Source organism: Dendronephthya gigantea, unplaced genomic scaffold (genome assembly GCF_004324835.1).
Source record: "Dendronephthya gigantea isolate DGI-Jeju-01 unplaced genomic scaffold, DenGig_1.0 000068F, whole genome shotgun sequence".
In the NCBI taxonomy this organism is placed as follows: Eukaryota; Metazoa; Cnidaria; class Anthozoa; order Malacalcyonacea; family Nephtheidae; genus Dendronephthya; species Dendronephthya gigantea.
Window position 1 is genome coordinate 842,288 of NW_021163078.1, and position 27,404 is coordinate 869,691.

Below are 27,404 nucleotides of genomic sequence, written 5' to 3' on the forward strand. Positions count from 1 at the left end.
ACATGCTGTTTCCCAGTTTTACAATCTTTCTCCCCTATTCATACAGTTATGGCTCTTAATTATTTTTCATTGTCTGCGCTTATCACTCCGCTTCCCAAACTACGGCCACTGTCAGATTAATGGAAATACGTATAACACCCTCCCCTTCTAACACACCACAATCATTGCCATGACAGAGACAGTTGCTACTATTGTCCGTAATCGGGTTATTTCTCCGTCTCTTAATTCAGAGTAGCATACATAGCCTGACAATTTATTCCTGCGATACCAATATTTTGGTGTTCATTGACTGTGAATTTACAGAAATCATTAATTATAACGACTTGAAATTTGCATAGCAGAACTCAATCATTAGGCTGACTACGCCACTGCTTCTTCATCACTGGAACACGAATAACTGAGACATCCATGCGGATTCTTCTTACTATAAAAACTATTTCCATACATCTTTCATCGTAAAGATTTCAAAAATGTTTTCCAGTGTTTCTAGTGACGATTCATAGAGTGTAGATCATCTGATGAGTATATTTAAGCATAACGGAAGTGATAACCATTGACTGACAAACACTTTTCTGATTTCAGATTTCGTAAGCTGAGAGAATCATATGGCACGAACCAAACAAAGGAGTACTTTATAAAAGTTCTACCTCAAAACAGGATCAGGATTGTTTGCCCGAGTGAGATCACTGTAAACGATTGGATAGAACAACGTCCCTATAACATGTTTGAAAACTTGTGGCTGGTTGACAAAAATGGCTACGACAACTGCAAAGTGAACGATGATACAAATCCAACAATGAATAAGTTGCTATTAAAATGCGATAACCAACACCGCGAAAATTACCTATAAAACCTTTGAGTTTCATCCAAGATTTAATCTACTTGAACCATCCTTTGTGCCTGGACGCCATTACTACTTCATCGGTAAGTTTTCACAGTGGATGAACTGCATTGTTGCATTGTAGTAAAATGAAATTAAATGGAAACCAGTCACGTAGAGTAAGAGAAAAGTAAAAACGAAGTGAGCCCATCCAGAGGAAGTTCAGTAAATAAATAGGAATACTTTATGTATTGACTTTGTAGTGAAGTCATTTGTTTTTCTCATCTAGGTACTGGTGACGGAACAAAAGCTAGTCTCAAGGCCAAGTCTGGTGGTCATTGCACAATGTATCACATGAAATTGCATATCTATGTCTGCGATCCCAAAATAGGTTAGTAGTAGATGATGAGGTTGATGTAATAATGTAATAGTAGATGATGAGGTTGATGTAGTAGTGTAGTAGTAGATGATGAGGTTGATGTAGTAGTGCAGTAGTAGATGATGAGGTTGATGTAGTAGTGTTGTAGTAGATGATGAGGTTGATGTAGTAATGTAGTAGTAGATGATGAGGTTGAGTTGTGTGTAGTGTAGTGATGAGGTTGATGTAGTAGTGTAGAAGTAGTGATGAGGTTGATGTAGTGTGTTGTAGATGATGAGGTTGATGTAGTAGTGTTGTAGTAGATGATGAGGTTGATGTAGTAATGTAGTAGTAGATGATGAGGTTGATGTAGTAATGTGTAGTAGATGATGAGGTTGATGTAGTAATGTAGAAGTAGATTTTATGTAGTGTGTAGTGTGATGATGTAGTAATGTAGTAGTAGATGATGAGGTTGATGTAGTAATGTAGTAGTAGATGATGAGGTTGATGTAGTAGTGTAGTAGTAGATGATGAGGATGATGTAGTAATGTAGTAGTAGATGATGAGTTTGATGTAGTAATGTGGTAGTAGATGATGGTGTTAGAGATGTGGTGGTGGTAATGGTAATGAACATTCTATTTTGTGTTTTTCTTATGAATATTCTGTTTCGATTTCATTATGCGTATTCACTCAAACTAAAATAATGTGTGTTCCAAACAGAGACCTGCATATGGGAACAACCGTACTGCGAACCAACGTATGAATTCAAAAGGGTCATGACAGCCTACAGTCGAAAACTACCACCACCCACGAGGGCCCCAGAAACCCTCCCCTCTCCTCGAAGAACCTCCCCGAAGAAAGTGTTAACGGTAGCTAACCGTCCAACCACGTCCTTAACAACGAAGACAAACGCTGGAAGAACTGAAAGCCAGAAGAGTCATGAGTGTGACACAGATGATGATGGAGGTAACCAGGATCTCTTTTAAGAAAGTGTTCGTAACAAAGCCGTCATTTGAATAGCGAGTGCCTGGTAGGCTATTTGCAGCCATTACCGCCGTAATATACACATGCAGTAATAGTATCTCAGTGCATACTCTCTATTCTTCATTCTTACAATGTCACCATTATGTCACTTTAGTTAAGTAACCTCGATAGCATGGTTTGGTTCAAAATAATCATTTTATAATGAGCGTTGATACCGTGTGAGGAAAATCAAAGAATTTGTGGAAACACCCTTCGTGACACAAGACAAAATACTATACTATTTTTGCTGGGTTACTCTACCAACTCTTTGCTTGGTTTCTTTTTCAGATTCAGTGCATATGATTCTTAATTTTGTTCTTGGCGGAGTCATTCTTTTTATGGCAGTCGTCATTGTTATCTTGTCTTGTGGACTAGCGTAAGTTTTGTTTCATCAATAATCTGATTTTAAAATGCAGAAACACTCATACATTTATCGTCTCAGGCGATTTTAAAGATGTTTGTAAATCCAGATTGATATGTAGTTGTCTTTGTGAGTTTTGTCACTACCGACCTCATCTGATCTCCTATGTGGCAATAAAGCCTAAATTTTAGTTCCGTTGTTTCAAACTTAACTTATTTTTCGTGTGCACTCAAAGGTGATAAGAAAGTGTTCAATGGTGGAATAATCTGTCAATAAACTCCAGATATATAGAACAAAAATTATCAAATGTAGTAAATGTGTCACCCGTGTTTTTTTGCTAATTTTCTTCCCTTACTCTTTAGACGAAAATCCGACACAACTCGACCGGCGTCAGGGGCTTTCTCCGCCATATCAGGGCAGGAACCTAACGGCAATCTTTACCAAGAAAGCGCAAGATTCGTCCAACCGATGTACACTCCCGCATCCAAGTCACCACCCCAAACACCATTAAGCGTCAATCCACCATTCTATCTTGCGCCGATGGCCGAAATTCGACCGCGGTCATCTTCCAATAGAAATGGATTTAATAATGTCGTATACGGCAGGCGGCAGGACAGCGTCGATGCGCAGGCAGGAAAGGGATAGAAATGATCCCGATGCTACCCGACAATTATCCGAATGCTCCCGAACCAGTATAGAGTTGAAAACAGGATAGCAAATTCAACTCAATGGCATTAGGAAGTCCGAGAGAATGTCCCATCGAAAACTGCCGGCCAATTTTTGGAGATTTGCTGAGCACACAGCTTTATGCATAATTTATGCGGGCGATGGTAGCCATATTGGGCGAATCTACAAATCTTGGGTTTGTTTTCAAAATGCCAACGTCCGTATAGGCATTCAACAAATTCTGCTCGCCTTAATGTTGAAAAAGAGACAATAATTTTATGGTGCAACTTTCTTACAAATCAGAAAGCATAAACGACATTTTAGAAACGTTTAGACATTGGTCATTAGAAATTATAGAAACGATATATGTATATCACCAAAGAACACACAATTCTTCACGGGAAATTGTAGAACATTTTCACTAGGGTAATGTGAATATAGTTTTGTAAATATTTTGTTCTCTTGTTAAAACGAGAAAACATTTTAGTCTATGTAAATATATATATGAAAAATTGTTATTCTAAAGTGGTCCAAATCAAGCCGGGTTACAACGGCAACGTGGACCGCGAAGCGGAGGTAATAAAACCCTGCGTACGAGGTTGGCCAGGTTAGCACCTCATATATTACCAGCTAGTAGCTGCTGAATGTTCAAATCCAATGGTAATAGGGTCATCGGAACAAAGCGCAATGCATTTAGAAAGACTTTATACGCCACTTGAAATGACTATATCACGAACGTTTTTTTACAAAAGTAAAGGTTACGGCATAACTTGACTTTAACTTCTTTAATAAAATTCGGTGACTTGCATCCTCAAAATATTCAAGTCATTTCATATGCACATATTGCCGGTGTGACATCAAACCACAAACCACGTACAATGACGTTTTAGAAATGCAAATTAAAAACATTTTTTTACAAAAACCAAATATGTTTTATCGTTAGTTTAGAAATTGATACGTATACGGATGTAATTTAAAGTTTAGATATGTATTTGGTGATAAGATTTTTTCATAGCAAAGGTTTTCAGTGAGGGTTTAAAAGCATGTTACTATAGTTCCACAAAAAAATTATCAGTTTTTTTAGTAATCTTTAGAATATAAAATTTTGAGGTAAAATTTTTTGTCATAGCCACTTTAAACATCTGTCAGTCAGTAAAGGATTTGAACGATAAAAGCATAAACACTTAACTGTTGAGGCACCTATACGACGTGGGAAAATATATGCTTAATGCAGATTATCAATTTTTACGTATATCCAGGCAGTGTTCGTCCTTATAGTAGAATAAAACCCCCCCACGGGAATTTGTTTTTTTCCTACTTGTGAGAACGAAAGAAAGATTTATCCTAAAATTTTAACAAATCAGGACTTCTACAAGTCATTTGTACATAGCTGTCCCCACAGCTGGATAGGGATGGCGATGGAGGGAACATAGAACTTTCGAAAAGAATAACTAATATTTGTCCTCAGTATTAACTCTCCATGCTCTCTCCATAGTGGCCATGTTGAAAGAAATTTCTCCCAATTGCGGAAGCTCGGATTAAACCAACATTCGATTCCGAAATGCAAATTATAGCGGATTCCATTTGACTGCAAAACAACAAGCGTTCGCAACGCATGTTGGGTCTTAATATATGACATTTAAAATGTCACATTCACTGTTTCCAAGAAATGGGCGGAGCGTTCCATTTGTGCTTTGAGCCTTTGACAACTATGCTTTGACATAGTTGCAGTGTTGTTGAAAGAAAGTGCTTTAAGAAAAGTGCTTGTGTTGAAAGAAAGTGCTTTCCATGATTGTAGGATCGCCATTTCTGATGACTATCCACATTTTAAAATACCGCAAGCGTTTCGAATATGTTTACATGCAAGAATGCGCGCCAAAACCGTGTGACATTTCAAAATTCAAACGTCATATTCTAAACGACCCAACATGCGTTGCGAACGCTTGTTATTTTGCAATAAACCGGAATCCGCTGTATTAGCAAAGCGAAAGTGGAAGTGTTGCACTTTGCTTTGAGATATGTTTGAAAATGTCGGGGGAAATTTTTCTGAAACATCATCATTGGTGTATATTTTAGCGACGAAATGTAGAGCAATGTTTAGCGAGCTGTAAGGAATGGCATATTGCCCTTCAAGAGTTGATAAATATGGCTACGATTCGAGCCGGTTTGAAAGTACTGTCGACGAAAACCTTCATTGTTCAATCTGCTACAACGTCCTTAAAGAACCGAGAACGTGTCGAAATAACGATCATGTCTTTTGTCTTAGCTGTATCACAGAGCATCTCAATGTTAACCGCCAAAATTGTCCCGAATGTGACGAGCATTTGACTGTGGATACCCTTCGGCGACCGCGTGTGTTAAATAACATTTTGTCCAAATTGAAAATCAATTGCGATTACGCCAATCGTGGATGTCCTGAATTTTTCTGTGTCGAAGATTTGGAGACTCATGTTGAGAATTGTGGCTATGCTCCTGTGTTGTGTTCAAACGAGAATTGTGGTATGGAGATCAACAAACGAGAGGGGGTCCATCATGAGACCGAAGTTTGTGAATTTCGGAAAGTAAATCCCCCTGACTGTAATCGGATGCAGGGAATTATACAGGAAGACATTGCCGGGGTACTGAAAGAACAATTTATCGAACTGAATGAAAACGTGGAAGCGACGAACAGAGAGATTAAGAACAATCACGTTGAGATAAAAAAGATTGTTGGGACTTTGGAAGGAAGTTTAATGAGAATTAACAAGAGGATTAATGAAAAAGTGGAAACAATAAACGAATTTCAAAATGAAGCAGAGCGTGAAGTGAGGAAAGCAGTCGAGGGAGTCAGAGAAGAAGTACAGGATGTGAAAGGAGATATTTTAAAGGTGAGCAAAGACGTCGACGATGTTAAAGTCGTGATGAGTCAAATTATAGAGAAGTTAAATATCCTTGAAGAAGCCGTCAGACCGTTGTCAACGGCTGATGGAAGCTCGAAGGAACAAAGAGAAGATATTTTAATTGCAGGTGGACACAAAAATGAGCGACATACAGAAATATATTCGTGGGAGAAGAATGCTTGGTTCGAAGTGTCGCCAATGAACGAAAACCATTACGGCGCTTCATCATTTATATACAATGGTCAGCTTTTTGTTGTTGCGGGATTGAGGAATCAAACAATTGAGACAATTGATTTGAACAAACTTCCATTAAAATGGATGAAATTTCCCGGTAAACTTCCCTACAAGTGCGATGATCATCGAACTGTTGTTTGCAAACAGCGTGTTTTTCACATTGGTGGATATAATTTAAATGATAAAAATTGGTCCAATACGGTCAGTGAATTAATACTTTCCTCAACCTGTGTTATGAAAAAGTTGTGTCAAATGCCTGAGCCACGACAATGTCATGGCGCTGAAGTTTTTGATGATAAAGTATTAATTCTTGGTGGGCAAAAATCCTTTGAAAATGGCGGAGTTTTGGACAGTGTGTTATACTTTGATCCGAAGAATAATAAATGTACTCAGATGCCACCATTACCACATCCCTTGATGAGAATGGCAACAGTTCGTTGGAAAGATCAAGTAGTTATGCTTGGTGGTCGTAAAAAGAATGACCAAAACGTGAATGACGTGTTTCTGTATGACAGCAAGACGGGTAAAATCACAGTCTTGCCATCCATGTTGGAAAAGAGATCTGGTTGTTGCGCGATTATTACTGGTAATACCATCGTGGTCATGGGTGGTTGGAAAAAGGAACACCAACCCGTAAATTCTGTTGAGTGTTTTACAATGGGTGGTTATGCATGGAAATTTCTTCCTGGTATGAATAGAGCAAGATACAGTGCAGTTGCTGAAGTTTTACCACCCGTCAAGAAATACGTTTAATATGATCAGTTGACAGACAGATCAGTTTAGGCGATCATTAACATGTATTCAAGTCGCTACATGTTTTCCGTAATTAAATTTTCTGCTCGATGGTAAAAAAGTCGATACGTGTTCAGCCTGTAATTTGAATTTCTAAAGTAGCGGTAGTATTTAGTAATATAACGTTTTCAGAAAAGCCTCGCAAGGATTGGTATATGCGTGTCGCTTATACGTTGATGTTTATACCTCGTGAATTTGTTTATTGAGGAGTTTACGCAATGTGTGATAAAATCATTATTTTGATTCCGCATCAGGGGTCGGTTGTAAAAACGTAGTTAACTTTAACTATGACTAGCGCTAATCACTGTAATTAAATCCTTAACTATATGATTAGTTAACTACACCACTTAACTGCGTTGCACAAAACGGATCATTAACTAATCACGTAATTAACTGGGCTCTTCCACTGAATAAAAATTAATGCCTGCCGCACACGTGAGCTATTAGGGAGCTTTAGCAGTGCCTCTCGAGGCAAATTCCTCACGAAAAACTAGCTGATAGCTCTCGTGTGCAGCGGGTTTAAGGGAGCAAGCGTAGCAGCATTCCTAATTTCTGCAGTAGGCAATATTGCATTGGCCAATCACCTAGCAAGTTGGACCTGAAGTTCAGCAACATCATTTCATCTGATTAAGATTCCTACTTGCTTTTTGCCGCGAAAACACACGTTCACATGTTTACAGTATACCAAATTGTATTGTCTACTCAGATGGAAGATACTGTAAATGGAAGTGGGAATCTTAAGCCGGTTTTCCACTGGCTATATTTTTCGCGCGAAGCGACATTTTACTTTTGTTTCAGAGTTCTCAACTGCAACCATCTGGAACAAATTGCTCAAATACAGAATAAAGAATAAAGTCGCTTCGCGCAAAAAATATCGCTAGTGGAAAACCGGCTTTAATTAGATGAAATGATGTAGCTGAACGTCCTGTCCAACTTGCTAGACGATTTGCTAATGAATCATGCAATATTGATTATACCGTATATACGGGGGGACAGAACATCCGGTTTGACTGTATGGTTTCGTTATCGCGAAGTCAGTGCTGGACAAAAGCGGAAGTGTTCTCATAACCTCAACATCTGATGCTGTCTGAATTGGCTCTGGATATACTTGAAGTAAACAGAAAGTAGAGGCAAGAGATATCTTTACTATTAGTACGATTTTTATTTACGCCAACAATAAGCAGCGATCGAATTCAGAGTCAGTATTCAACTGAATGGCTTTTTGCACGACGTATGAGAAATATGGCTACGATTCGAGCCGGTTTGAAAGTACTGTCGACGAAAATCTGCACTGTTCTATCTGCTACAATGTTCTGAGAGAACCAAGAATGTGTAGAAATAATGAACACATCTTTTGTCTTGTCTGCATCACCGAGCATCTGACGGTAAATCGGCAAAATTGTCCTGAATGTAACGAGCATTTGACTGTGGATACGCTTCGGCGACCGCGTGTTGTGAATAATCTTTTGTTAAAGCTAAAGATTAATTGCGAATACGCAAGTCGTGGATGCCCTGAGTTTACCTGTGTCGAAGATCTGAAAACTCATGTTGAGAATTGTGGCTATGCTCCTGTGTTGTGTTCAAACGAGAATTGTGGTGAGAAGATAAACAAACGAGAGAAGGCCCATCACGAGACCGAAGTTTGTGGCTTCCGGAAAGTGGAATATCGCGACTATGAACGAATACAGAAAGCTGTAGAAAGAATGGAAGGACGTCTGACGGAGTTGGATGAAAAAATGGAATCTAACCGTAGCGAGGTTAGGAGCAATCGTGCTGAAATGGAAAAGATTGTTGGAAAGTTTGATGAAATTAAACACGAAGTGAAGAAAGAAGTAAAAGAAAGTCTGAAAGAAGTCAAACTCGTGATGAATGAAATGTTAGAAAAGTTGAATGCGTTTCAACCATTGAGCAAACTGCCATCTTCTGCTGAAGGAATGATAAGTGAACACAAGGACGATATTTTGATCGCAGGCGGTTATGGAATGGATGATGAACCCTCAGAAATATATTCCTGGGTGAAGAATGCTTGGTTTAACGTTTCGCCAATGAATAAAGAATACGAAGGAGCGTCATCATTTATCTGTGATGATAAGGTATTTGTTGTCGGGGAGCATAGGACAATAGATACAATGGATCTCAACGAGTTACATTTGGTGAAATGGGAGAAATTTTTAAGCAAACTTCCATGTAAATATGCTTATCATCAAACTGTTGTTTACCAACAGCGTATAATTCACATTGGCGGGAATAATGAAGATGAAGAGGAATTGTGTAACGTTATTGGTGAATTACAACTTGGAACTCCTTGCATCATGAAAGAGTTATGCCGAATGCCCGAACCACGAGGCTGTCATAGCGCTGAGGTATTCGAAGATAAAGTTTTGATCCTGGGAGGACAGAAATCGGAATCTTGTGAAAGTGCTGTGGACAGTGTGTTTGAGTTCGACATAAAGAAGAATGAATGCAAGGAGATGCCACCATTGCCACATCCCGTCACGAGAATGGCGACTGTTCGTTGGCAAGGTCAAGCCGTTATTCTTGGCGGTCTCGGCAAAGATGAAAAAGCTCTGAATGCTGTTTTCATGTATGACTGCAAGACGGGCAAGATCACGAACTTGCCATTCATGTTGCAGAAAAGATACGATTGTTGCGCGGTTATTACTGGAAGTACAATTGTTGTTATGGGCGGTGTGGATGATGATAGTGACGAACTTGATTCAGTGGAGTGTTTTACTATGGGAGCTTCTAAATGGGAGTATCTTCCTTCTATGAATTCCGCCAGGTCCAAAGCATTTGCTGAACTCTTACCTTCCACGAGAAAATAGTATGCATGCCTGAATTTGACATTTACAATTACAATAAATTTTTGCGTTAGCTAGGTCGTTCAAATTTAAATAGTTTCGTTTGAATTTCGTTGGAATATAAGCATAAGCCCTTTTAGTTTTAAAATCATGGACATGACATGACGCTGATGATTACATACATGTTATTCAATATTGTTATTTAAACACGGTATTACATAAATACGGTGTTATTCAATATTGTTATTTAAACACGGAAACAAGATATTTCTGAATAAATAACCTATCCCGCAAATCAAAGTGCCATGTACTGGGTGTATAAAATAATGCAAAACCTAATATTCGAAAATGTTGTGTTGTTAAACAAAGTGGATATTTATGAATATTAAGTAACACCCTGTAGTGTATTTATTACATAGAAAATTTTGCAGATTCCATTGTGTTTACGAACCCGCCAAGATCCAGACTTCAATAAAGTGCTATGGTATTAGATTGTAACAATAGATGATTGGGTTGTTTTGGGTTTCTACGGACACCCTGTTTGGTGATTACCATACGTAACGTATGTCCCAAAGGAGATTTTCACTATTTGACAAGTTGACAAATTTGCATGAAATGAGCTGTTGAGTTTTATTTGAAAATGCCGGCGTTGTGTGTTCGTCGAGCGACAGTCACGTCGTTTTGGAGGTGGAAAATGAGACAACAGATTGAAAGTCTGACTTGATAATTGAGTAGTCTTGTGGTTAAGTGTGGCTACGTTTGGGTAAGTGACAAGAAAAGGACAGTTATGTGTGTGTAAAGTTTGGGTGGCAAGCTGTCGTTTGTTAAGGTAAAGTTGCCTCGTGTGTCTACAGGGTGTATCAAAAAAAACGCAACCACTTAATATTCATGAATATCCTCTTTGTTCTACAACACAAAAGACGTTTGGCCCCAGGAATGCGAGAAAGCTTGTAATCATATTCTAGCGGCACAATCGTCGGTAAACAAAGTCGGATGCGTAAACCAACGAGCTGAATTGAAAGTATTTAACGAGTAAAATTTTATTTACAACTTATTTTACAAGGTCGACAGTTAGCATTCAAGTTATCATGCACGACAATAAAAACTCGTTGTTCGGTTGTTAGCTGCACCATTATTAGTTTAGCTGATTTGACTATTAGCAGTTGAACTGTACGATTAGAAGCCATTTTAGAATCCCAGGGGCATAAAATCTATTGAGCTTATGAACAATATGAATTTTAGAATATTAAGTGTTGCGTTTTTTTTGAAACACCCTGTACATGCGCTAGCGAATATTTGCGATGCAAACTTTTTGACGAAACATTCGAGATATAAACAAGATTCGTTCAAACTGGTTGACAACAGCAAACGAAATGTCTATCATCAGGCAAATGATACATAATCATCGTCTGAAGCTCAGACGAATTTGCTGTAAGTTTGTGCGTTCGTTCAAGCATTCAAAGCCGGCCGATATGGGTCCAACATTACCTAACAGAGGCGACTAAACTTCCATTACTAGATTCCAAGCATGCACGTTGATGACTATGAGATTATACTTTCCTTAGAACAGTCATAAAGGAATCTGACTGTGGGGTCTGTGAAAGCAGTCGTTTGAAACAGTCAACAGACACACTATTGCTGTAAATTCGGTCAAAATTGAGGCGTTTTTCGCTTTATTTCTACCCTAAAATCTAATAGGTACACAAAACACCATGGTTGGGTTACTGCTTTAATGAGACCATATATTGCATGATATGTGTGGCTGTTGCCATTGCCTTTGACGTGCACATGCTTAAACATTGTTAATAAAATAAATAAATAGTATATAGCTTATAACAAAACGATAGTTTCTGGACCAACGATGGTCTGTTCGAAGCTCGTCACGGTTGAATGGCGGTTAGCACTGATCTATAATATAAGTACAGATGAGAAAAAACTATCGTTAAGCCTCGCTAAAATGTTCCAACCTAAGAAAAAGCAATTATAAGTTTGCAGCCATCCACATCGCGCGGAACTGACAGTGGCCCATTGTCTTGAGCTGCGTGTTCTGGGTACTGTGCGTATTTAGGCACTAGTCAGGGGCACGAAAAATATCACGGCTGATTCTAAATCTGGCCAGCCGCTTTGTATATAAGACGTGAATTAAGTGCTAATTTCTGGTCATTTTTCGTCTTAAAATGCAATTCATATTGATTATTGTACGCATTCCACTTATAAAACTATTTTTAATCCTTTCTTTATTTATTCATCATGACCGCCTGGAGCTTGTTCTTCGGCAGACGTATCACGGGATTCTTCACCACTATACCTCTCGCTATCATAATCACGTGATTCATCATCACAATCACGTGATTCAACATCACAATCACGTGATTCGTCATCATAATCACGTGATTCATCATCCCAATCACGTGATTCATCATCCCAATCACAATATTCATCATCCTCTTCATCATCTATATTTTCCATAAAACACAGCAATCTGAAGAACATATCTTGCTTCTTGTCCTCTGGTACTGTACAGAATTTCCTTTCTTCCAACTCATCTTCTTCCATGCTCTTTTCACAGACAAACACAAGAATGTCCAATTTCCTTCCGCGTTCATCAAGCTCGTTTGAGAACTCTTCAAAGGCAGGCAATTTCTTTTTTTTCTTTCTCTTCCTCTTCTTTTTTTCTGGAGCAACCTTACCACGGGAAAATTTGCTGTTGAAAATCCCAGTCACGTTTGTTGTTACGTATTCGATTATCTCCAGTTCGTTTTCAATCTCGCTAGTTTCCTCTTGTATTTCGGCATAGGAATCGTTGATAATGGCGATGAACATGTTCATTAACACCATCACATTCAATCCAATAAACGAGAAAAAGTAGAGTGTTGCAATTGTTGGATTGACCATAAAGATCGCCTCGAAATCGAAGTCTCCTAACGTTATACTGAATTGAGTGACTAAAGTTCTTACAAAGGAACTATATTCCTCAAGTTCAGTGCCGAACATCGTGAAAGCCAGCATTGCAAATGCGAAGAATCCGGAGATAAATGGTAGGCAGAAACTCAGGATTGGAGAGCTTATTCTCGACAATGTTTTACCAATCGCGAGGAAGTTCTTGTTGAATCGTAGCAGCCGTAGGAAACGCAATATGTAGAAAAACACAAGGATTCCAATCACGTAGGTCATCAACGCGTCAGCATTCGCGGCGTGTTGGAAACCAACGTAATCGTTCGGATTCTCTCGGAGCTGATGAATGTTTCGGTCGACTTCGTACAAACGTGCAAGGAACAGAACGATAAGTGAAAATTCAGAGACGATTAGAATTACCTCGACCCAATTCCAGAAACCTTTGAAGTACGCCAATCGTTGCTTATAGACAAGCTTTCCTTCTCTGTAAAGAAAGTAGAGCATAAAGAATATGACCAAAACATGAGCTAGTGTTTGCCCGCCGTTCAAATGAAGATAAAACCGGGCTGCCTGATAGTCGGATCTAACCACAGTCGCGGATGAAGGTCCGTGTTCAATGAAATAGGTAAGGATCCCGAAGAGGTTCGTATTCGCGTTGTATACGGTGAACTCCACCAAAACAGCTCGGGTCTGAATGTCAAACCAACCGTTCGAATGCAAGTCTGCGACCACAGTGTAGGCTGTGATAGGATTATAACCAAGGTTTGCTACGTAACCGCTACCACTGTACATGGTCAGGGTGCCCCAGTAAGGGAACCCTCGTAGCTCCACCATGCTCTGATGACGCCATCTCTCGAGGCAGGACAAAACTGTACCATCTGGCAATAATGCATTGTCGTTGACAACATAAACTTTCGGTTTTGTGCTTGCCAATAACCGCTTCTTTTTCCTTCTTTTCTTCCCACTCAGTCCTCCCATGATGGGATCAAGAGCTCTCTTGTGTCTGACCGGCGCATTCTGTTCACTTTCAGCTAGGAGTTCTATCCATTCTTTTTCGGTCTCCGGTCCCCTGATATCTCGCCGCTTTCTGGAATTTCCACGGTGCAAAGGTTTCCATCCGACTCCATAGGTAACACCGTCTTCATCACCAACGGAATAGCCATCGTAACAATGTGGAATGATGTCCTCAAAATAACTGGAAACGGGGCATGTATCTGGAAAGTCAAATACACATGCTAGATGTCTTGCTGTAAAGATTTTCTGTTTATTTTTTTCAAATCATTCACCATATTTTGTTTGTCAACTTATTGGTTTTGCAAGCTGTAAAAATACCAAAACATATACCTTCTTCCACACGAAGTAATCGTATTCTCGGGACGCCCACGAGATAATCCTCGTTGTTAGCAATCCAACCTTCTTTAATCTTCCGGCCATTGTACCACTCTGTTGAATACAGTCCGGGAATGAGTGTCTCTCGTGACCACATCCACAGGGAATCTACATCTGAGATCTAAGGTTGTAAAAAATGCATTTAATTCGATAGCAACGCAACATTTCTATTGAATAAAAAGTTCCTGAAGCTTTCCGAATTGCTTCATTCGATTTTTGTGCAATTTAATTGGTTCGACTAAAGACAAAAGTAAAAGTCTTAACGGAAGATTGTCTTAACGCTAGTTTGTCTATTTGTTCGTAATTCCTTTAAGCCTTGGTTTATAGCCATTCTCACGCATATTGCATTTTGTCACATTACCGTAGATAAATCCAACCAAATGCATCCAGTACTTCAAAAGTTTCGTACAAGGTTTTTGTCAACAGGTATGTATTGGGATCCCTGTGGTACTGCGCTACATACATGAGTAAAATGAGGAAGAAGAAAAATGCGAAGATTTCTTTCAAAGCTGCGTTCGTTTTGATCTCCTTTATTCGTTTCTCTCTCGCTTTCTTCAGCTTTTCTGGACTGGGAGGTCTGAAGAGAAGAGAATAAGTATTAACGCTGTCGTCTAAGATTTGTATTATTTGATACTTACAAGCCAGGCTTGTGCTCCTAAACATGAAATTCAAACTAACCTATAGATTTTACTGATGTTTGTCGCGGGCTGGCCAATTGCCTGAATTCTTCTCTCGAGCTCCATCGCGTTTTCACGATGTGTTTGATGCTTCGTGCTTTGCTGTTTAACCACGAGATCGTCGTTACAAATATCCTCTCCATCGCTGGCTTTCTTGATGCACAACGCAATCATGAGGGCAACCAACACCACTTTGATTGGCTGCAGCAGTAACACTGACTGGAAAAATGATGTTACCATGGCAATCACCCATTCGGTCGATGTCTCCTTTCCCCACTGAATACTGTAAAGTAGTGTGAAGAATATCGAAGCGCCTGACGCCAGATAGCAAAGCGCGTACGCAAAGTAGATGAAGCAATGTGGAAGCTTCCCTTGAGGTGGTTGCTGATTTTCCACTTGAATACCATGGACACTCCTTGGGGGCTCTTTGACTGCTTCCACTTCCTCTTTAGATTTTTTTTTCTTCTTTGGTTTTTCCACTTTCGGTCTCAGATTGCGGAAAATTTGCACGATCAGGACATTTACTGGGACGATAATGATACTGCTCTGTAAGCCAATCACAAACGGTTTTAGGTCGATAACCAATGATCCGATGTGAACAGCAAATGGACTTGGACCTTGGCCTCCCATGTTATAAAACATTGCGCTTGTAATCATCGTACAACACAGCAGACATAGGGCGCACGAGAGACGTTGGACACGCGTGAAATTACTAGTTGGAGGTCTGGAGACAATGGAGAACCATAAGTGGCCGTCAGCTAAACCTTTTACGGCTTGTTTCGAGAATACATGGTTGAAGTTTGCCAACTCTTGTTCATTCGAAATTGAAAGAATTCGGCAAACTTTGCCATCACCCGATTCAACTGCCAACCAGTTCTCACAGTTTAAAATCCAGCTTTGGCCTGTTTGAACATCTTTCACGTAGAATCTGCTAAGATACCAAGATGGTGAAGATCCTAAAACGAAAAAAACGAGGAAGAAAATAACATAAGAACAACTTTTACAAATATGTCTTGCCTGACCGGAATCTCTTACCTGAATTATCATGCCAAATTTGAACGTAGTTTAAATCGCCAACACCGCGAGGATAGGAAATCACAAACGTATTGACTTGTCCTCGTTCAAAATACGGCCTTTCACGGTCGTGTAGCCTAACCGGTAGAGTTTCGCTTTCATCTCCTGACATTTTGAACACAACTTTTGCCGTAGTTCCTGCTCCCTGTCTGTTGCCAGTGGCGGTAGTAATAATGTAGTAATATGTTCCTTTTGGTTTGAGGATTGTAGGACCAACCTAATGGTATTTAGAAATTTATATGTTATTGCGTGAATGTCTGTGCCAGAGTTCCTCATCGGAGCATACTTCACGAATGTGTTTTTCGCTGGTTTTATACTGACCTCTGGTATTGCATGGCATATAAACCTGTGTTAGGTTAACAAACACTTACCAACATCTCATCTCGCTTATCGGCTCGTCTCGCCCAAATAACTCCGATGATATACCCGCCAATAATGACTGATATTAAAACCAGCACAGCAACGTTCTCAGCCAGGCTGCCAAAATTGCTGAATGCTGAATCGAAATCAATTGGGTTTGGTGCAACAAGAAGGTCGCTCCCAAACGACGTCAAATGGTTGCAGTAACATACAATCTGCTCTCTGTTCGTTGCTCTATCGACCTGAAGATTATAAGAGTATGCTTTTTAGTTTGAAATGACTAGAAAACTGATTTCTCTACTCTAAAAGCTCGCTTCTTACAGTCGCATGATAATCAAAGTAAACAACTCACCCTACATCCTTCTCCTCTCCACGTTTCGTTCAACACATCCCAAAATATACAGCTCGATTCAAACATCGTCAAGTTGTAGTTTGGAGTTTGATTCGGGAAAAAATATTCTCCATCAAAGCCGAGATTCTCCGCTGAAAGAATGACAAGTTTTCCGTTTGGGGGGTCGGTGGGTTTTGGCGGCGGGGGACGAATGAGGACACACGAACGACGAACACGTCCTGTGCCGACCTCGCACGGAGTTGAACGTCGATTTCGAGAACCGAATGTCGTGTCTGGATTCGGATATGTTTCATTGTGGAACTGTTCGATATGTTGAATGGCTGCAAGGTAAAAAAGACGTGCAGTAAGAACATTTGGTTTTTGTGGCAAGTTGTCTTAATTTCATTGTTCTATGTAAGTGCATGCATCTCCGTGGTTTAACAGTACCAATTTAGTGTCCTAGGTTGAAACACCTTTGATCAGAACTTATTATATCTGTGGAATTTCGTTTGAAAGGGAAGATTTGAATATTTATTTAAGTAAATATTACCGAATACGGATCCCCATGGAAATGGGGACAAGATATTTATCAAATATCTTACCAAAGCAATATTCCCCTGTTCCGTTAAAATCCAGGTTCGATACAAACACTGTGTAAGGATGTGTTGAACAGTCATTTATGTCAATATGAACAGGATCTGAATCATCCGACTTGGATTTATTGACACTGGTATTTCCCACGTTGCAACTACTAAAGTCTGGCAACTTATATGAGAATTCATAATCTCCTTTTTCCACACTTGGTCTACCTCCTCTTTTTAAATACACCTACAACAAAAGGGCGAGAATGCTTCAGTGATACGCTTCAGTCAAATTTAAAATAAAGATAAAGTTTTTAATGGGTTGCGTCGTATCATGCACGCCAAAGATTTGTTCTTACATTTAAATGTACCCCAAGATGATGTGGTTTGATTTCAAAATTCATGGCCGTGTAATTGCTTTTCCGTGTGAAGCAATGAAATTTGAGATATTCCTTCCAATTTTCCGTCAAATTCATTGCACGAGGCTTCATGAAGAAACTGGAATCTTCAGGAAACAGGGACAGATCTCGTAAGATAGTCACGGAAACATCTTCACTCATGTTAGAAGAAGAGATGTTCAGATTCGACTCAACCACAATGTCGATAACGTTCGATAAAACTGTTGAACTGGTGTTATCCCAACTGAAGGGATTTTGTTTGAACGAAACAATCTAAGAAAACAAAAGTTTAGGTGCATGAGAATAGGTAAGAGAGAGAAGGGAAATAGACATATGTTATCCGAGGTCTTGTAAGATCTATGTGTTCTGTCGGTTTTAAAGTAAGCGTTAGCGGGATGAAGAAGCTCCCATATCTTCTCCCATTTATCTAAAAATTAATGTTCTTACCTTGATATCCACCGGTTGCTTCTGTAGAAATGTTTTGTTTGGATTTGAAAGTACTAAAAAATAGAAAACACATTGATTTAAGAAATTGTCATTTGTTTGAGGTTGAATTATAAGTGAGCTATGCAGCCGAAATACAAAGTAAAAAAAATATAAAATGTCATTAATAATCATCAATCACATACTTTCTCCTATTCCGAAAGCATAACCAGATGGAGGTTTAAAACGGCTTCCCTTCAGTTCATTTCCAGTGTTTCCAAGAGTTGTGCCGGTCTTCTTTTCCACTTGCAGTGACAAAGTATCTGTGTCAATAGTGTCTGGACCTTCGTTTGTGACCAAATTGTCCAGCACCACTGACTGCAGGTTTCGTACAACTTTAACAGTGCGATTGACTGCGGACTAATTATAAAAATATTATTATGGAAATGAGGTTATCTTCAACTGACCTAGCGGCAATGGTACTTGTTAGGAGACTAACTGGAGCAAGATGCTGATGTCTAGTGAAAATAGCTTTGTAAAATAATTTCGTTAACGTTCTTTCTTTGACGAGCAAAAATAAAATGACGGTCCTAGCGTAATCGTGTGTAAAATGTCATACCGCTGTCTCGTTCTTGATTGTTGTTGAAATATTACCAGAACCGCCACTAGCAGAAGACACCATTCCACCAAGAACATTTAAAACGTTGCTTGCTCCTGATTTCACATATCGAAATCCCTTGTCATTGTCGGACAAATCTTTTAAACTATCAGTCAATGTATCTGCCATGGAAAATGTTGCATCCTGGATAAAAAAAAGCCCTGAAAATATTATGTACATGATAAAAGAAATATAGCCCGATGAATTGATTGATGGATTGATTATGATTGATGGATTGACAAGAAAAATTGACAAATATTTACCTTTGCTTTTGAAGTTAGCTTATCTGGATTGGCTGCCAATTGAGCAAGAGAACCGCTGAACTGCATCACCCCAGACACATCTTTTGGTTTCATTCCAGAGAGGGATGTTAGGACATGCTCTAAGAGCTTTGGTGAAAATAATATGAATTTCATAATTCATACTAACTACAGTGTTTTCTGCCAGAGTGTTTCGCCTTTTACAGTTTAAAATAAAGAGATTATTAATATCTACACGCCTAAAAACGATTAGCTTGATGCAATATTGATATGAACAGGAGTTGTTATCTACATTGAACAATATTGTCACACTGGATTCATTTTCAACAATATTGTTCAATGTGGTTGACAAGTGTGAATAATAATGACAGCACTGGCAAAATTGCTTCATGCTGATAAACCGCAGGCTCACAGTTTTTAGGCGTGTGGACAATTTATTCTTCCTTATATTCGTGCGTTCGTCAGTACTGAGATCGTTCACGAGTTCATTACGATTTGATGATTTCTCAGTTCAGTTTAAACGCCATCTGCAATATTAGCCCATATTGGTGATTTGATGGCAGCAAGAAGAAAAACCTTTACCTTTTTCTCCTGTTCTTGTTTTTCTGGGCTCAATCCAGTGCTATTTTCATCTCCACTGTCAGGGTCGTCATTGAAAGTGGAAGCGAAGGTGGAGGCCATCCTTAGAAATCCTTCAGAATCACCACTTGCAATATATTCATCCAAACGACCAGAAATTTGATTTGTATCCACAACATTGTTGGGTAGAACCTATATGGTTAATAGCAATCTATTTGGTATACTCTCAGATAGAAGATGGTATAATAACGTGCCTATCTATTGCCTAATGTGAACAAACGCTAATGGGAACAAATGGTTTTCATTTTAAATTAAAATATATCCTCGAATATCATGAACTGTCGGAATATCTAACAATTCTTTTGCATTTTGCAGCCTATTTAATTTATTCTTCTAAATGAATACATTTCAAATTCGTATGTTCAGAAATACTAGAAATAGACGAAACATTCAAAATTTTTACTTTTTCAAGGCCTTTTCTACTGACCTGAATGTCAACATGCTGAACAGTTTTTGATCCGACGGTATCTTTAACAGTGAATTCCACAGTTAACGAATAATTCTTGTTCTTATCCCCCACCACCAGCCAATCAGTGACGCTAATATTTGCACCGGGAGGGTGCGAACGGTGGAATAGCATTGTTTTGCTTTCACTACGTACATAGGAGACCTCGTAAACCAGAGGCGAATCGGTATCTGTCCAATTTTCGCATCTGAATGTGAAGTTGGTCGATAAAGCGACACCGGACAATGGAGATACACTGCATCGGCCTGGAAAAATGCGAATAAAAAATAGCTTTTACACCTAATTTATGCAAATTTGCAGTCAAAATTCTTCAGAATTGATTACAAAATGTTGAACTAACTTGGTTGTTATCAAAGTGGATAAAGCAGAACAGATATTTTCTTACCGCCAGCCGGGGGTGTATTAACAATCACGGTAGTTCTGCATTCGCCATAAACTCCGCTCACACGAGTCGCTCGAAATGCAATTGTGTACTTCTTACCAACTTGCAGCGAATCAGGCTTAATACCAATTTCTAACTCATCAACTGGATTCATCGCCATATTTTGAAAGTCAGCTTCGGGTACCTCAGTCAATGATGAGAGATTGAACGGTTCATGTTGGTTGATATTGTCGTAAAGATACAACGACCAACTAAATGTCAACTCTCCGGCGCAGAACCTGCTGCATTTCGACAACAATATGGTTTTTTCATCTGGACGAAGTTTTGACTCGCAATTCCTTGAACATCTTATTAATTGACAATGAAAAGGCAGGATGTGAGATTTTTAGTACACAAGAAAAAACTTCTTTGGGAAGGGGGGGGGGGGACACCTCAGAAATTGGTGTTTAAGATGTTTGAACCCGAAAGTCCAATCGCAGGTTCACAATTGTGCATTTCTGTACTGCTATCAAAAAGAAACCTTTTGAATATCTTAAAAGTTCAATTTTTCTTCTGAACACATATTCTGCAATCTTTTGACAGCTCATCATACTCATCTGACCGCCGTGAAATGGCCCTTTTGAGGCTAAAGTATGCACAAGGTTATTAATTCAGACAATTCGTTTTTACCATGTGCAAGCTTCAAATCTTTTGTGCAAGACATATTTTCTTGAATATTAAAAACTTTTTTTCTCACCAAGTTTAAAGACTAACGCCTGTATTCTAAAAGCTCACTCACACTCAAACTCATTGAGTGGGAGATCTTAATCTTCTCATCAAGTTTCAATGGCGGTATTTCCAGCCGAACAGGGGCTTGATTTTCAGTGATTTACCTTATATCTTTCCATCTATTAAGAAAAAACTTTCTCATTGATTAGCATTAACGAAATTTATATGTCACACTCAATGAGTATGAGTGTGAGTGAGCTTTTTGAATACAGGCGTAAGTGTTGAGAATTTGGCTAAGATTATACCAATTCCGGCGATGTCGGAGGGGGGTTGGCTGCTGACAACAAGAAACGCTTGATGAACTTACATAGTTGCGAGTACAGGAGGGAATCCCAAAGCGACCTGAAGGTAGATGGTGGTCATTGCTTTACGTTGACCAAATTCTGGGTGTGTTGTCGATACTACCAATAAAATTTCGTATCTTGAGATAAAGTTGAAAAAAAAAGCAGTTATTATATGTTATCAATGATCCAATGTGAATGGAAATCCTTCTGCAATTCTATCGTCATTAAGGAGGCTGCTCAACCAAAGGGTTGGTGCCTGGTGGGGACTGTAAAGGCTGATCAAAACACTGTATACGTGTTACGTCTTATATAGACACACTGTGACTATGTCTATAACTTTTCGCATCGGCATGTTTGAGAGAGAAATGCTTCTCAAAGAGGCTTAAATTATTTAATCATTTTCGAACAATTTCATCATGGGAAAAGTTTACAATTACACTGAGTGAACTAGCGTAATCGTGAAGACTGTTCTGAATTAGGCAGCGTTTTGTGAGTGGAAAGGACATTTGGACTAATTCCATCTCAGAAGAACAGCCGTTTAACCGAAAATCACAATGCTAAACTTACGCTTTGCCTTCAATCATCACATTTGTGTCCAGGATGAGAGTGGAATTGGAAGTATCGATGCGTCCACGACCAGAGCCAAAACACCCAGACTGTTATAAAAGGAAATTGTGAGACGGGAGCATAATCCGCAGCTGTTAAGGCAATCGTAATCTTGTTTTGGTTGCATAGACAGTTTTCATTGCCAGAGCACTGTTTTTATGTCAATGCACAGTTAATAGAATATATATGGTTTGGAGACCACATAAAACCAAAACTCGTTAACTATGTTGAGGTACATTTATGCAAAAAATTGTTCACAAGCGCTTTGTTTACATTTTGAATTCGTATATTTTTCCTAAAATATCAAGAAGAACTTTCAGAATTTTTGACACGCTTCTGTTCAAACATATTCGAAACATGTGAATCAGTCCTCTTATTGTTATGAGCAGAACCGATGCGCAGAAGCGACGGTAACCCCGCTTAATTTAAAAGTATTCTCTCAATTAACCAACCGTGACTTACTGCATTCGCACTAGCGTCTTGCGATCCAACAACATCACGATCAGAAACGACAGGTTCCTGAGTGAGAGTTGCCTGGTTGAACTCAGCATCGTCATCAATATCTTTACAATACCAGACGAAGTTCATTCCATCGGTACTGTCAAAATCAGGATCTACTGACGCCGAACTATCCAAAGTTCCCTGAAATTAGAAAGGTTCCCTCTTGATATTAAGAAAAAATGACAGCCGAAAACGTGTAAGAAAAGTGAAGAAAAATGAAAACTGCGCAAGAATTTAACTAAAACTTGACGTTTCATAAGACAGAATGTAAAAAATAATAGAGTTGAATTACAATTTACCGACGCTGACGGCATGCTTGTTGTTTTTTAAACAGACATAAGGGTGCCTAGTTTTCTTTCCAATGTAATGGGAAATGTTTTAGATCATAGTTGGAATGCCCCAAGTTTACTAAAAGATTCCAGCCTATTTCTCTTCGTATTTAAGAATGGACTATCGCGCAGCCGGAACCGCACGGTAATATTGGTTTTCACAGGTGGATTATTGCCCTTACCAAAAATCCAAATATCACGGTATGAAAAGACCCATCATTCACAGCGGCCTGGATCCACGGGGTCTGCACAACCTGAATAATGGTCGAATCTATTCCAAACACGCCTGGGACACCTCTCATCTCCACACGGGCGCGAATCTCGTAATAGCCGTAAGGTAAAAATCTCCGAGCAAGCTGAAGTGCCGAGGTATCGTTTACCGTATGAAACAGAGTCTTCCTCATGTCTGCGACAAGAACGTCGCTCGGAGTTGTGCGTGGATCATCCTCGAGTTTTAAAAGTGTCCAACTTGTCTTAGTTTGTTCTGTGATTTCACAAAATACTTCGTTTTCCGTAAACAGGCTAAGAATATCAGAACGATAGACTTGAGGGGCATTCAAAGCATTGGAAGAATTCGGAGACAAACCTGAGAAATGAAAAATGAATTAGCTTTGAATTAAGTGCATCTGAGTACGCCTATGATGTATCAATATCGGCGCGGTCTTTTGTATGGGACTAGGTTGTTGGTTAAGCCTACAGCCACAGTAGCCCTCAACCTATGGCCGAGCCATAGCGGCTCAGAAGTGTGCGTCCAGATCTGTGGCGCTCGCGCCAGACATTATAAGATGTTGTAATAACTAATAAAATATGATATGACCGAAATCTAAAACTCGAAACGCGCTGCTGGACTCGTGTTCTAAAGCCAGACCATGAGTTTCATCAGATGGCGTATGCAAACGGCAGCAAATCGCTAAAAATTGGAAATTTCGTAATTGCAGTCTCCGCTGACCGCTGTCATGACCACAGAATAGATTCTGAGTCATGGCCATTATTGAACAACTATTTGATTGTGGGGAAAATTGGTGTAGTCACAAAATGAGAGGCAGAGCTGCGTACCTTTGATGGTGACGTTTGGGTACTTGCATACAAAGGGCAGCACTGCAGCTACCGTTTCACGGGAGACCGAGGAAACAGCATTTGACGCGTACAATCGAACGTCATAGTCGCCAACTTGTGAATAAATATGATCAATGACGATGCTCTGAGTGTAAACAGCGTACAAGGAGGTAAACAGGGTACGAGGTTCCACCGCTATATGCGGATTAATTGAGTCGACATCAAGCGAGTCAGGACAGGAATTGCTGCTACCAAATACTCGTAGAGGACTATTGTCTCCCATGTCGACCCACAAACATGTCTGAGTGCCGAGTTTTTCAAATTCAATAGTGAATCTTATAGTTTGGTTCATTTTACCAGGTCCATTGTTCGACAAGTCCTTTAACTTCACGCTTTCATACAATTTAAATTCACGAACGACAGCTGAAAGAGTTTAGAAAGAAGTGTAAGATGGAGTAAGCTATTTTATAAGCCTTTTAAAGAATATTATCACAAGTCTGGAGAAGATTTATCTAAATATACAAAATATATTGTTGTTAAAATAAAAGGTATTGTTTGAGATTTTTGTGATCTTTTACCGTGTAATTTAACCCTAATTTGAAGGCTCGAGGCATCGCATGCAGAAATAAAATATATGTGTGATGGATATAAATTATATTCAAGTTTTCCCACTATCGTTAAATCTGATGGCATAGTGCTTTTTTCGTCACTCTGTTTTTAACGTTTTTTTGAACATCGATCGCTAAATAGCTTCTAAAACAAATGACATACTCGGGCACTGGAATTTTTAGTTAAAATACGTATGAGTGATAAATAAAATGCAATTACTTGTGTTAGAGATACTGTTCGTCAGCTTCATTTCAAAAGCGCACTCCTGGCTAACTGCTGAGGAAAATGTCTTCTGAAAAGCCTGTTCGGTTTCTGCAGGAATTGTTTCCTCAGAGCATGAAAACGACCATTGCAGAGTGGCTGGCCCTCCTGAGTACGAACCATTGAATTCTACTGGATATTCTGCAGGAAATATATTCCGTTCCGGTCCTGCTCCCTCAACTCCTGAGCCAAATTGAGAGTACGTTGTCAGTATCGTGAAATTAGCATCTTTGACTTTCTTTAATACCTATGAGAAAGCATGAATTTTGTGTGAAATAATCTTTTTGTTCAGAGATGGCAAAAAAGACAACTCGGTTTTGTGCACCGTTTGTAATCTCATATGGACTGAGCTTCGAGCAAATTGTTTTAGTCAATCCAATACGTTTTTAAGTACACTAAATAAAGTCTAGATCTTTTTTTCCGAAAAGAACGGAAATTTTTTAAAGGTTCTAAATATATTGAAACAAACAATCCTATTTGCATAGGTGCGAAAAATCGCATTTTATAGACACCTTCAATTTTCAAAGTACTTTCTTACTCAACCGAATACTTTCAATTTTCTTAAACGGATCTAAACAATTATAGCGATAACAATATGAAAGGCAATCTGGAAAGCCGGCTTTTAAAGATTAAATTTAGGAAGAGTTTTTTTGAGTAACGATGCATTTAAAGTGTTAAGGATTTCTGCTTTCATTGCTTCTGCTTACATCCAGTTGATAACCGTGTCTGGACCACTGATTTGGTCTGGACGTATTCTTTCTGCTTTTCAAAAAAAACATTCTAGCTTATATGTGGTATAGCTCTATATCCATTGTATTACAGTGGGGTTCACTAGAGCAAAAACCTAAACCTCTCGCTAAAGACCTTTCAACTTAGACTGTATTTTCTGTTAATGCAGAGATAAAGGCTTTCTGAAAGAAACATTAAATACGCAATCATTGGATCATCACTCATTACACCGATATTAATCATAAATGCAATGCGAAATACCTCGACATCAACTGATTCTGTTAGCGGACCAGAAATTCGGTTCCAGGTTGTCACGGAGATGTTCACCACACCGTCAGGATCAAAAAGGTTTGGATCCGTAATAAGACAATCGCATTCGCCGGTGGAGTTTGTGAGTGGTCCCGCACTGCAGCATGGGATACTGTTATACGTTACATTCACACTCACATTCACACCTGAAGTCATCGCCCAAATGACTGGAATGCTTTTACTGAATTCTTTACTCGTTATTGCGTACACCTGAAAGTTCTCTATCAATTCCTTTACTAAAGAAATCATTAAAAATTGGATTATTAATAAATGATATTGTCATTTAAGCTAAGCTATAAGGGCGATTACGCATGCTAAATTATGGTGCTTAATATTATGTTTATGTTTGTGTTTATGTTTCTACTTGTTTACGAAGTACGCATGATTCCTGCCATGTTACGTGTGACCTCGTTCGAATCATAATAATGATACGAATTATTTTTATTGTTTCGATATTTTTGACTATACTTTTACTATTCTTTTTACTTTCTAAAAATGAGAATTGAAATTTCTTTTTTTCTTCGGAAGAATTATATTTGCACTAACTTTCACAGTCGCGACCAGCGAATCCATGGAGACAAGAACACTCATAGTTTGCAGGGATTCCCACACACGTCCCATTGTTTTGACACGGACTATTTCCACAGAGATCAGCTAAAATAGATACATTAGTGATGATGAGTGCGGTAAAATACTATCATTGTGTTAAACCAACTTGACTGTGTTAGAATATTATGATTGTAGTAAACTACCAATGTTAGTGGTAGATACTATGATTGTGGTAAATTAACATGATTGTGGTAAACACCATAATTGCGGTGAACTTACTAGTATTTAGATTTGAATGTAGCAAAATTTAAAATAAATTCTTAATTATTATAGTATGTCTGTGATATTTGAAATAAGCTAAATAAATATGGATCACTTGCTTTGACAATATTGACCGACGAAGCCGTCTAAACAGGTACACTTATAGGACGAAGCAAGTCGCACGCACGAAGCACCATTCACACATGAATGACTATCACACACATCATCTGAAATGAAATAAAATTTTTCGTCTTTATAGAACTACAGTGGTATCCCGGCGATCAATGGGCGCGCATGTTATACAAAATAAATTGAGATAGATGAATAGACTTGCCTAATATCTATCCCTTATAGGGATATGAAAATTTTGTTGGTATCAGTTAAACCCCTTTGAATACAAAGATTGAATAATCCTACCTTGTCGGTAAAACTGTACAAGTCGGTAAAAAATTCGTTGTGTCATCCAGCTTCTTAGTACCGATAGGATTGGCCATAATTATCATGTATTACAGAATTAAATTGGGACATTAAACCGAATACTTACTTTCACAAAAATCACCGCTGAATCCAAACAGACAGTTACAACGCTGGGTTACATCTGCCGTCTCCACACACGAACCGTCATTCTGACACGGGTTCACAAGACAGTAGTTAACTAATAAGTAAAATGATATT

At 38.9% G+C, this 27,404-nt stretch overlaps 4 protein-coding genes across 5 annotated transcripts; 2 read left to right on the forward strand and 2 right to left on the reverse strand.

Moving 5' to 3' along the window:
- Positions 1–815: 815 nt before the first annotated feature.
- Positions 816–3,746, forward strand: LOC114531060 (the record flags this gene model as incomplete). The annotated part of the gene is made up of 5 exons (XM_028552703.1): positions 816–924; positions 1,110–1,211; positions 1,899–2,144; positions 2,490–2,577; positions 2,925–3,746. Coding segments are annotated over 5 exons (828 nt in total), but the record flags the coding sequence as incomplete, so codon positions are not given.
- Positions 3,747–8,126: 4,380 nt separating this feature from the next.
- On the forward strand, positions 8,127–10,383 carry LOC114531118 (kelch-like protein 40). Its single transcript, XM_028552767.1, has one exon. The coding sequence runs from the start codon at positions 8,348–8,350 to the stop codon at positions 9,956–9,958; it is 1,611 nt and encodes a 536-aa protein (XP_028408568.1). The 5' UTR covers positions 8,127–8,347; the 3' UTR covers positions 9,959–10,383.
- Positions 10,384–11,661: 1,278 nt separating this feature from the next.
- LOC114531138 (polycystic kidney disease protein 1-like 2) lies at positions 11,662–16,898 on the reverse strand. Of its 2 annotated transcripts, XM_028552790.1 has the most exons (6): positions 16,682–16,898; positions 16,341–16,571; positions 15,931–16,186; positions 14,897–15,851; positions 14,580–14,795; positions 14,236–14,339 (listed from the first exon to the last, which is right to left on the reverse strand). In XM_028552790.1, the coding sequence occupies exons 1-6, from the start codon at positions 16,745–16,747 to the stop codon at positions 14,327–14,329; spliced, it is 1,737 nt and encodes a 578-aa protein (XP_028408591.1). In that variant the 5' UTR covers positions 16,748–16,898; the 3' UTR covers positions 14,236–14,326. The 2 variants fall into 2 exon arrangements, with proteins under 2 accessions (XP_028408590.1, XP_028408591.1); XM_028552789.1 differs by lacking the exons at positions 14,897–15,851; positions 15,931–16,186; positions 16,341–16,571; positions 16,682–16,898 and adding an exon at positions 11,662–14,043 and having other exon boundaries at positions 14,174–14,339; positions 14,580–14,654.
- A 308-nt stretch (positions 16,899–17,206) lies between these two features.
- Positions 17,207–26,075, reverse strand: LOC114531061 (sperm receptor for egg jelly-like). Its single transcript, XM_028552704.1, has 16 exons — positions 25,872–26,075; positions 24,840–25,128; positions 24,012–24,434; positions 23,138–23,541; positions 22,588–22,767; positions 22,087–22,175; positions 21,543–21,656; positions 20,471–20,814; positions 20,047–20,330; positions 19,563–19,751; positions 18,984–19,109; positions 18,682–18,864; positions 18,269–18,482; positions 18,087–18,139; positions 17,601–17,912; positions 17,207–17,488 (listed from the first exon to the last, which is right to left on the reverse strand). Exons 1-16 carry the CDS (start codon positions 26,073–26,075, stop codon positions 17,207–17,209), a joined length of 3,690 nt encoding a protein of 1,229 aa, XP_028408505.1.
- Between the last annotated feature and the right edge of the window lie 1,329 nt (positions 26,076–27,404).